The 12,581-nt window shown below is 38.0% G+C and overlaps 1 protein-coding gene across 1 annotated transcript in view; it reads right to left on the bottom strand.

The window, feature by feature from the left end:
• LOC140167845 (xanthine dehydrogenase/oxidase-like) overlaps positions 1-12,581 on the bottom strand; it is a 57,895-nt gene that overhangs the window by 36,543 nt on the left and 8,771 nt on the right. Inside the window, 10 exon segments of the mRNA XM_072191135.1 lie at positions 981-1,158; positions 6,249-6,379; positions 6,971-7,192; positions 7,706-7,825; positions 9,152-9,272; positions 9,606-9,657; positions 10,398-10,502; positions 10,763-10,880; positions 11,378-11,461; positions 12,258-12,423. Coding sequence (XP_072047236.1) covers positions 981-1,158; positions 6,249-6,379; positions 6,971-7,192; positions 7,706-7,825; positions 9,152-9,272; positions 9,606-9,657; positions 10,398-10,502; positions 10,763-10,880; positions 11,378-11,461; positions 12,258-12,423 — 1,297 coding nt within the window.

Below are 12,581 nucleotides of genomic sequence, written 5' to 3'. Positions count from 1 at the left end.
CAGATATATCCCCTGTTAAGTTTGAGCCGACCAACTAAGGCAAAGCAAAGAAAATTCGAATTTACTATCAGAGCCGATGTCGTTAATACTTATCACTCCTTCGGTCGTGTTATGGTACGATCCTTTGTTGTGTATATCACCGTCCCCCACGCGTATTTTTTTTCTGCAACCATAACGGGACGCAAAATGCTATAATCATGTTATAACCCATAGGATTAGGGTTATGGTTTAGGGTTATGGTTTAGGGTTAGGGTTTGGGTTTAGGATTTAGGATTTAGGGTTAGGGTTTAGGGTTAGGGTTAGGGTTAGGTTAAGGGTAAGGGCTAGGGTTATAGGCTGATTAAATAAAAAGTTATTAGTACTAATATAATAGTAATAGTATATTATGTGTATGCACTTTATGCTTTAAACGAACACCTTTCTGGCACAACGACTCATAGCACAGTGGTGTAGGCATTGGACTATGAATCCATAGATTGTGGGTTCAAACCCCTGGTAAACCGCTGTAGAATTTTAAGTCTATGAAATTTCTTTTTTATTTTATTAAGTAAGAGGAAACAATAATGGTAATAAACTCGTGTTACATCTAGCCTCATACTTACATGTATGTACTATGTGTTATCGTATTGCGTCCAGTTAAGGTTGCAGATAAAAATTACGCGTCCCGCACGCCATGTACGTACTGTGTATGAACATCGCGTATGTGTTCGACTAATATTTCCATCGTAATAATAAAGCGACGGTCTTGATTTTTGCAGGGTATGTTGCCTTAATTAAGTGCAATATCAAAAAAACCCAGAATTTTGAAAAATATTAAGGGCATCCTCCTCGGCAAATGTTAGGATATGGCTTTAAGTTAGTGGATATGGTGGACTCTCCGAAGCCATTCCTAGAGACATCTGTACTCTGTTATTATAGCGTGGTATACATGATTAAACTTTATTAAATTATCATTATTATTCATTATTATTCAAACTTACAGCTGCATGAATACCAGCAGGGAGCCCCCAGTTGGTGTAGACATTAACATCCAGTGATTCAATTTTGCCCGTCTTATCATCAAACCCCACTTTGTATTTTGCCATAGAACCTTCTCTGTGGCCAGTTATCTGCATGTCAATGTCACGTGGTAGGACCATCCTAACTGCTTTGCCAGTTCTAAAAAAGAAAATGATTGGTTAATTACATAATCATCTGACTTACCAATCAAAATAGAGCTTTTAGATTGCTAAGCGACACAGGCTACTTATACTAGCTCAGATATAGCCCTCTTGTAACCAAATGAAGACCTGAACGCAAGAAGACCGTAAGTCCACTTGGCCCCTCAACATGTATACACTTAAGTTATGTATAGTTTCTTAGGGTTTTATAATGTTTAATACATGTTCCAGGGTGAAAACATCATGTAAGGTTGTGAAAGATTTGTTTTGACCCCTGAACATGTATAAGACATTACCAAACTATACAAAACTATACTCAACTTGAGTATACATGTTGAGGGTCAAGTGGAAGTACGGTCTTCTTGCGCTCAGATCTTCAATTAAAGAGACAGTAACGGCGCCAAGGGAGCATTTGGTGGGAATCCCTCGTCAGACTCTTTCCCCCATTAAAACACACCCTCCCCCTCCTCCCCCCATGTCTCCGAAAACAATTTGGTTCTGCTGCTTATGGATACCAACAATCTGCAAGTCAATTGTGATCATCCTAACAGGTAGGTATGCCAGGCAAACCTTAGTTAACACATTTGCTAGTCAGCAAAATTCGCCTAGACCGGGGACCAAACACAATACATATTTACATAGAAATTTCAATTTTTTTCAAGAACAGGTCAGTCAAGGAAACCTACATAAATATGTTTTCTATACTTCACTTGACCCAAATATATGATTTTTTATGGTGATGAGACACTCACACATGGAATTTTAGAGGGATTTTGATAGCAGTTCCATAAAAAAGCTGCTATCATCATGAGACTAAGATCTAGAAACACTGCTGTTTTGGGGAATTTTGCTAGCAGTAGCAGAATCTTTTTGATGAAAGTCGATCTTTGAAAAGATGTAACTTTGCTACGGAAAGTGCTATGACAAAAAGATTTTCAGTTTTAGCTTTCTTCTCTGACCAAATGTAATCCATGGATGACCAAGCATTCACCTAGCTACTGCATGCATCGTGATACCAAGGAATCACTTGAAGCAAATCATGACTTTAATAAATGTAGACCTAACACTAAAGTTAATGTGGACAAACTGATAAATGTTAATGGCAATTATGGAATGTATACAGCTTCACATGATTTTTCAACCTCAGTTATTCACAAAATTAATCAATGGAGGTTTACACTTTTAAATCCAACTTGGCCTGATTACAAACCTAGTTTATATGCATCAATCCTCTCAGTACCGTTCAAGTACAAACGTAATTATATCAACTGGTGTACAAGTTCAAGCCTGGTTAAACGGGTTTGTTTTACAATAATTTTGCTATTATCAGGTGATATTCAATGTAACCCTGGTCCTAAATGTATGGTGTGTGAAGATGAAATCTATGAAAACCACCAAGTTCTTCAATGCCAAGAATGTGGGAAGTGGGCTCAAACAAACTGTGAAGCATATGGCGGGCCTCTCAGTGACCAAGTCACTCATGCCAAATATATTGCCTGGGAATGTCCCCGGTGCATGTTGCCTAATGTTTCCAGCTCATTCTTCTCCTTGGCTGACCTAGATTTATCCAATAGCTTCTCAGTTCTAGATTCAGTCGACGAGGTTTTGTTCAACCCAGAAGAAATTAAATCATCGAGTCCAAAACCAGCAAAACTGCATGATAAACACGGTAGGCCTATAAAACAACAGGCCAATAAGAAACCAAAGGTTATCAAAATCATGATGGTAAACTGTCGTAGCCTTAAGAGCGATAGAAAACGCCAAGATCTTTTAGATCTTATTGAAACACACGACCACCCAGATGTGATTTGTGGTCAAGAATCGCATATTGACAGCTCTTTCACCAATGGAGAGATATTTCCCAATGGTTATAGCATATCTAGGAAAGACAGAAATATTAATGGTGGGGGGGTATTTATAGCAATATCCGAAAGGTATGTAGCAACAACAGAATACTCCTTGGATACTGAATGCGAGATAATATGGTGTAAGATCAGCATTGTGGGGTCAAAACCACTATTCATAGCGTCTTTCTACAGACCAACCAATGACAAAATCGATCCTTTTATTGCCCTCAATCAGTCTCTTGGTATGTTGCCTAAAAATGGCGCACTTCCAAACGTGATTCTCGGAGGTGACCTAAACCTCCCTGATATAGATTGGGTCAATTATAAGGTAAAGCCAAATCCCCAATATGGCTACAGAGTAAACAGATTGTTGCTTGACAAAGTGGAAGAACATGGTCTTCAACAAAATGTTCACAAGCCAACCCGTCTAGACAATACTCTTGATCTCCTCTTTGCAACTTATCCAGACCTGGTTGACAAAGTGCAGGTATCTATTGGGATGAGCGATCATTCCGTTGTCACTGCAGAGATCAATGTGAACCCTAGACGAAATAAGAAATCTTCTCGGAAAGTGTACTTATTTAGAAAAATGGATATCAACCAAATGAAAAAGGACATATGCGATCTCAAAGAACGGTATATCAATGAATCTGTAAGTTTCAAAGCTGTAAATGAAAGTTGGGTATACTTTAAAACAAAGATTAATGATCTTTTGCAAGATCATGTTCCACAGAAAACAGTGAAAGAAAAGTGGGACGTTCCCTGGATGACTCAAAATATCAAAAAATTGATCCGAAAGAAACATCGTGTGTACAATATCACCCAAAAGTATAATACCCCTGAAAATAAAGAGAAGTTTAAATTGCTCCGGAAACTTGTTCAAAGAAAAATGCACGAAGCAAAGAATGAGTACCTCATGGGTCATCTCTCAGAAAACTGTAAAAGGGACACCAATACAGTTGATCATTCTAATCAAAACATGGATCATAATGTTAGTGTAAATAAGAAGTTTTGGAATTACATTAAGTCCATGAAAAGCAACGGTAGTGGTGTAGGTACACTGGTTGTTGATGGCTGTGAGATCCAAGATGCCAAAGGTAAAGCTGAAGCTCTAAGTAAGCAATATTATGGCGTATTCACTGACGAAAATCTGTCTAATATCCCATCCATGAGTGGACGCCCTTACCCAACAATTGGGGAGCTTACTATTGACGTTGAAGGTGTTGAAAATCTACTTAAAAATGTCAATATTAAAAAAGCCAGCGGACCCGATGGAGTGCCATCCCAGGTGTTAAGGGACTTCAGTGAAGAACTTGCTCCTATAATAACCAAAATATTTGCTCATTCTCTACGCTCAGGGGAGCTTCCGGACGACTGGCTAACTGCTAATGTAACTGCAATATTTAAAGGGAACTAAATGCAATCCGGCGAACTATAGACCCGTATCACTCACTTCCGTGACATGCAAATTACTGGAACACATCTTATTCAGACACATTATGGATCATTTAGAACAACATGACATCTTATCTCATTTCCAGCATGGGTTTCGTGCAAATCACTCGCGTGAGTCACAGTTGTTAATAACCGTGCCAGAAACTTAGACCGTGGCAAGCAAACTGATATGCTTATTTTAGACTTTCAAAAAGCATTTGGCATGGTACCCAATCGACGGCTGATACAGAAGCTAGAATATTATGGAATCCGTGGAAACATCCTGGTGTGGATCACAAATTGGTTAGTATCAAGAACTCAAAGCGTGGTCGTTGATGGGGAAACATCAAACCCAGTCCATGTGAAGTCGGGCGTCCCACAGGGAACCGTTATGGGCCCGCTTTTGTTTCTGGTTTATATTAACGACATTGCAAATGAAATCAACAGCGGAACAAACATCAGGCTTTTTGCAGACGACTGTTTATTATACCGTGCCATCCATTCATCAAAAGATACAGACAACACTCTGCAAAAAGACCTATCATCCCTTTTGGATTGGGCATCAAACTGGCAAATGTCATTTAATACTAATAAATGTAAAACACTTCGCATCACCACCAAAAGAAACCCGGTAATTCATACATACTCGATGGCTACAGATCACCTTGAAACCGTAAAACACCACCCATATCTTGGAGTCGAACTGACTCATAATCGCAAATGGGCTGAACACATTAATAATATTGCAACAAAGGCCAACAAAGCTCTCTGGTTTGTAAGACGTAACCTCTGGCGATGCCCTTCATCAATCAAGCAACAAATGTATTTCGCACTTGTCAGACCTATCCTAGATTATAGTAGCGTAAGTGTGGGATCCTCATACCGCAATAGATATACAGAAACTGGAAATGATACAAAGAAGAGCAGCGCGGTTTTGCACCAACAACTACAGGAACACCCCGGGCACTGTCACAGATATTCTCAACCAATTGAATTGGCCAACACTACAGCACAGAAGAAAAACGTCACGACTCATCACAATGCACAAGATTCAGCACCAAGAAATATCTGTTCCAATCCCAAACTACATACAAAGACAATCTGCCACTCGCACTCGTCAGTTTCATCCTGCTAAATTTCGTGTCATGGGTCCATCCTCCAACACCTACAAATTCAGCTTTTTCCCTCGCACAATACCAGAATGGAATGATCTGCCCTCTTCGTTACTTGATTGCACAAAGTTGAGCCTCTTCAAAGCAGAACTCTGTAATATTACTTTTTAATTTTTTGTTTAATTACCTTTTCTGAGCCGTGTCTTTTGACGACCGGTGTCGGCAATCATGTTCTTAGTCAGATATTGCCTTTATGGCAACTTTACTAAGTATTGTTGTAGATGTAGATGTTTACTCAAGGGCTTTAATTTGATATATAAAATGATGCAGTTTAATGGCAAATTTAAATTCACCTGGCATACCTACTAACAGATTTACCAGTTCTGAGAGAAAAAAATGGTAAAACGTGCAGTTTTCCTGGGAAAACTTACAGTATGGATTACTCAAATTTGAGATCAGTTTGGGTGAGCTATGTCTGCTTGAACAACCAGGAAAAGTACCCAAATTGTAGCGATTTGTGTTTTAGGAGTTTATGGTCAGATAATCTGATTCTGGATTGTGGTTTCACCTTCGGGTTCCCCTTGCAAGTGTTAATAATAGCTTACTAGAACATTTACATTGACTTCTATATAGTGCCTTTTAGTCGATATTTACGGTGGTTACTTATTTAATGGGCACATAGGGCATTATCTTACTTTTGTGCAGCCAGTGCGCATACTGCCATGTAGTTACACTGGTGAGCTTTTCCACCAAAACTTCCACCAGCACGTTTGGTTTTCACATTGACTTTGTTGGCGTCCACTCCCATTGCTTTGGCTGCAACAGACTGAAACACACAATGCATATAATGAATAAATTATGTTAAACCTTATAGGAAATCAACTTTGAAACCACCTTCGTAAATAGGAATCAACTTGTCGCTTTTTTAAGAGCAGCTTGTTCCCTGAAAATTGTCGGTAATAGTATAGTGACTTTCTGTCAAAAATCGTTGTTCGTAAAGTTTTGTGTGTTGTTGTATTCGAGTCCTGATGTCTGTGATCCATTTTTTTTCACCCGGGATTATACGGTAAATACAGATGATGGTGTATTTGGAATCTTTAATAGAATCACACCTCAGAATTCTTTTAATATTGACAGAATGCAGCAGGATCCTATGCCGTCTATTTCTTTTAACACTATCGGATCAAAAATGGGCAAAGGTGCAATTATGAAAATTATTGAGATACGGGCCAAAATAGGGAAAATTATATATATTTTTAATGCATTGTAAAAGGGCATTATATAATAAATTGTGATCGAAAAAAATCAGTACAGATGGGGCTCGAACCTACCCACTAATGCGAGCATAAGCAAGCGGCTATGCTCTCAATAATAAATTTATTTAATAAACTCTTAAATGGTTCTTCGTTAAACGTACCTGAGCTACCTTAACCTCTTGAAAGGATGTAACCATCTCCATCTCCCCTGCTTCTCCTGATGGTATAGCAATACATGCAGTAGGCTCCATGTAATAGTGCTCCTGCGCTGCCGCACGTATGGTCCCTTCGAGAACTACCGACGATTGGCCGAAACCTGTCTCTACATCGCCCTTTTGCAAGTCTTGAATAGGCTGATGGAAAGCCTCTTGTTCGATAGCTTCCTACATATTTGGATAACAAGTAACATTTGCAATATCAGTTTCTATAGTTGTAATAAATGGCAGATCTTCACAGGACACGTGAACAAACTTGGCAGATCTGTGTGCTGCCTCTGGAGGGGCTGCAAATGCAACTATAGCACCAATAATTGCTTAGGAACTCACCTCTATGGTAGTAACAACTGGCAGATCTTCATAGGACACACGAACAAGCTTGGCAGCTTCGTGTGCTGCCTCTGGAGTGGTTGCAACTACTGCACCAATGATTGCTAAGGAACTTACCTCTATGGTAGTGATAACTGGCAGATCTTCATAGGACACATGAACAAGCTTGGCAGCTTTATGTGCTGCCTCTGGAGTGGTTGCAACTACGGCACCAATGATTACTAAGGAACTCACCTCTATGGTAGTAATAACTGGCAGATCTTCATAGGACACATGAACAAGCTTGGCAGCTTTATGTGCTGCCTCTGGAGTGGTTGCAACTACGGCACCAATGATTACTAAGGAACTCACCTCTATGGTAGTAATAACTGGCAGATCTTCATATGACACATGAACAAGCTTGGCAGCTTTATGTGCTGCCTCTGGAGTAGTTGCAACTATTGCACCGATGATTGCCCCAGTGGAGTAAACCTATCAAGAAACAATTATTGTTTTTGATTTTTTATATGAGAGTTAAATTCAACGCATCATAACATTTTATTTTAAATGGTGTATTTCTCCATAATTATACAGTTGTAAGTATTACACATGCAACTATAATAATGTAGAGTCACAACAAAGTTTCTTCATGGTTGATAATCAAGAGCATCTTCACCACCATAACCACCACCACCAAAACTCAAATAAAAAATGAGCACCACTTTGGGACTCAGCTTTAAAAGTGATAATGGGTATATGCTATCAACAGACCCTCTGTTTTGAAGTGAAATATGCCAGATGACCCCCTTTTAAGTCCTACCTGATGACACCTCTTTTAGGTTGGATTACACAATCCTCCCTTGTTTTCTAGCATTTTTAATTTGATAAATTGGAAAAATAGGACTGTTGCTCCATTTTTTCTAATTGTTCTAACAATTACCCATTTTCAAAATATTCTACCCAATGACCGCTTTTTTCAGTAGGTGGGCAAGCCAAGGTGGGCCCATATAGGACTCTAGTGGGTAGCCCATCAACACCCATGAATAGCTACGCATTCTGCCTACCCCCCCCCTGCACACACACACCCCCCCACACACAAATCCTCCTCATGCTCCTCCACCACCAACTCATGGCCTATGAAATGGCAGGAAAATGAAAATATAGTTCACAGACTAAATATCTTCAGAAGTTGGAGAAAATAAATTGAATTAGGATGATTAACATGCAACAGAATTGTCACAAGTAATTGCTATATATTGTCATATTTTATTATTGAATGCAAACTATTATTGCAACCAATGGCTATTTCTAGTAACAGTAATGTTAGAAACAACTCGCGGACATTTCTGACATTTGCTCATTTCAAGACTAGGACAATTGTTTATGACCTACTCCTCTTCATCTTATCTTCCTCATCATACAATTTCCATCACCATATTTAAGGGGGTACTACACCCATGGCCAATCTTGTGTCTATTTTTGCATTTTTTCTCAAACATTATAGTGCAATGATGACAAGTAAGATATGTATATTATAGGGGCAAGGACTACCACTACTGCACTGAACATTCAGCAACTCAAGGCAAGTAGTTATTGATTTATTTATAAAATATTGGTTTTTCCTAATTTTTGACTGTAACTACACAACTGTTGTCTATGTTGAAGTAAAATGTCCAGTGCACTAGTTGTAGTCCTTGCCCCTATAATGTACATATCTTACTTGTCACCAATGCGCTATAATTTTTGAGAAATGTGCAAAAATAGGCACGAAATTGGGCATGGGTGTAGTACCCCTTTAATGCAATTTAATAACAATACCTCTTTTGTCACCAAAACTTCCTCATCATTTAATGTTGACCTGTTCATACCAGTAATGTCATCAGCATTGACATACGTCACATATCCATCAACATCTTGGGCTGCAGCTAGATTGGTAGACCTACAATTGTTTCAAAAGTATCAGCATTTTTTGCATCCTGAATTCTAACCCCAAGTTCAAAGAATTGACTTCATCAGCTTTATGCTGATATAATTTTATGATGGGTTTTGCTGTCATGTTTCCTTCGCTAACTTAGCAATGCATAACTATTAAGGCAGGGTTTTTTGTCCCTGTTCACGATATTTTTTAGGAGGAGACAAGGCCATCCTAGCGCTCTGCCTTCATGGCCTTACAAGCTTATAATTGAAGCAGCAAAAAAACAAACAAAAGATAAAACACAGGTCTAAAATAAGAAGACTTTTTAGCATAATTAAAATAATCAAACTAACTTACAAAACTCTGGCTCGTCCACGCGAAGGAAGAACAAATGCTATGTATAATTCACCTAATAATGAAATAAAGATTTGAAAAATTTTAGGTACACATGAGGTATATTGACAAAAAGTGATTTGCTAAAGCAGACGACCCTAAATTAATTTTTTGGCATTTTTGGAACATTTATTGTTTAAAATGCTAGCTAGTTTACAAAGGTAAAAGCAAGCTAATAAAGATGAAATGTTATATTTTAATAACAGTATGCACATAAAAGTACGCGCTTGATTTTTACGCGAACTTGTCCATTTAAAGTCATACCTAATACACCCATTTTTTAGTTTCGGCAACCCAATGATCCCCTTCTTCTAGAACTTCATCATTAGAATGACGTGAATATAAGGCCGAACTGTCAAATTTCGAGGTTTTGAAGCCTAGCCATAGTAGCCTTTTTAAAATTTTATACACAATGACTCCATTTTTTCATCATACACAGCTTTGTATATGCAGAGCGATGTACACATACAGGTGAGTCAAAGTCAGGCTAATAATACCTTGTACTTGTGGCAGGTCATCGATCCACAATTTCACCTGAAGTATATATGTTGATATGCAGAGCGATGTACAATGGGACGTCGAATTGAGTCAATGTCAAGCTGTTCTTAACTTGTACTTGTGGCAGGTCATCAATCCACAACTTCACCTGAATTATGTTGATATGTAGAGGGATATACAATGGGACGTCCAGTCTGTTGATATGTAGAGGGATGTACAATGGGACGTCTAGTGGAGTCAATGTCAGGCTTGTCTTACCTTGTACTGTTGGCAAGTCATCAACATACACAGCTTCACCTGAAGTCTGTTGATATGCAGAGCGATGTACAATGGGACGTCCAATGGAGTCAATGTCAAGCTGTTCTTACCTTGTACTTATAGCAGATCATCAATATACAACTTCTTCTGAAGTATGTTGATATGCAAAGCGACGTACAATGGGACGACCAATTGAGTCAGTGTCGAGCTATTCTTACCTTGTACTTATAGCAGGTCATCAATACACAACTTCACCTGAAGTCTGTTGATATGTAGAGGGATGTACAATGGGACGTCCAGTCTGTTGATATGTTGAGGGATGTACAATGGGACGTCCAGTGGAGTCAATGTCAGGCTTGTCTTACCTTGTACTGTGGGCAAGTCATCAACATACACAGCTTCACCTGAAGTCTGTTGCAATGCAGAGCGATGTACAATGGGACGCCCAATGGAGTCAATGTCAGGCTGATCTTTTGGTGCAGGCTGCCAAAAAAGTAAATGGAGGTTGTTTCGGTTTTAAAAAAGCCTGTCATTGTAATTTGTATTGCTATTGCTACTTTAATAATGGAATGAGATAATGTGTAATTGATTAGTGTGAGTAATAGCTTAGAGAGCATAACCCCATATTTCATGATGGTCTAACATGTTGAGTTGTCCTACAAGCTAACATCCATTCAAAAAAGTAAAAAAAATAACTATTATAACCCTTTCACTAAAACATTGAGAAAAACAAGACAGCCATGCCATATATAGGAAAAAATTGCGCTGACATGAAATTTCTGTCTAATAAAATTATGTTTCTCGGGGAGCTGACTCTTATTGCAATGGTCATTTATGTAGACTAGGAGTCTGCGCCTATATTGAGCTGCGTCCCTGAATGTTGTATAATGGTTTATAAGATATGTCTTTGTATTTTACGCCTTAACATACAACTTTGTCATTATTGTGGTAAATACAAATAATCAATGAATTTTATTCACCTGGAATAGTGCAGACCCACATGGAACCTTACTGGGTATGGACGCAAACTCGGGAGTTGCTGGTAAAGGAGTGGAACTGGTCACCTGCCAAAGAATGGATATAAATATCAAAGGTTATATATCTGGTTTACATTTATTTCATTTTTTCTTTGACTGCCAGAGAGAACAGCTTCATAAGACCTGCTTTGAAACCAATAGATATTTTTATGGATCATAAACATGGAGTCATATATTAAAGAAACGATCTTTAACAAGCATCAGTGCTTAACTCTCTTCACGCGGGTGTCGACTACAGGCGACATGTTTAAAAAAAATTTAAAATTTAAAAAATTCAGAAATGTAAATTTTCCTGACCATATTTCGAATCAACATGAAAATTGCATTAAAATGAGTACAAACAAGCCTAGTATTGGTTCAGTATAGTTCTTAAGATAGCTCTTGATATTTTGAGAAAATATTTCAAAACTTGAACTTTTTCCTTTGAAGCACATGGATAGCACGCAGAGCATTAAACACTACGTTGCTTCTTTGATTGAATCTCTATTTCAAATTTCAAGTGTTGTAATACAATAATTTATGGTCTTATAAATATAAGGCAATTTATTATTAAAAATGTTATTATTTATCAAAATCAAGTTCCAGATATGGCCATGATTTGGATTTAAAAAAAATTATGCTGAATTTGTACATGTACTCGTATATGCTGTATGCATTAATCTAATTTGAAGGGGAAAGGATAATGGAGAACAATCAAATGTGACTCCATACATTAACTTCTATACTTGACAATTATAATCACGATTTACTTTTTTTGTCACGGTAGATAAAACAAAACATGCACAGAATATACAATATACTCGCCATTACACATGGGTAATACCTGTTTTTCTTGAAGGCTCTGGAGGACTTCAAAGAAGAACTTGAAGAAGCTTCCCATTACCAGATTACTGCAGTAATCCTGATCTTTTCCGCTTGCATCGACGTCAGATTGGAGTTCTTCTTTCAAGGAAGCGCAAGTTGATTCAAGCAATTCAATGTTCCAAGACCTAAATAATTTATATTCTACACAATAACCATAATGTTTCACATACATTTATTTTGATGCGGCTGTGTGTCTATATTTTTGACATGTTTCCATATATAACCAAAAAGGGGTTTAAAGGCGATATCAAAGCTTGATTTGATATCGCCTAAAACTTTCGTT

Source organism: Amphiura filiformis, chromosome 13 (genome assembly GCF_039555335.1).
Source record: "Amphiura filiformis chromosome 13, Afil_fr2py, whole genome shotgun sequence".
NCBI lineage: Eukaryota > Metazoa > Echinodermata > Ophiuroidea > Amphilepidida > Amphiuridae > Amphiura > Amphiura filiformis.
This window is presented reverse-complemented; position numbering and strand designations above follow the sequence as displayed.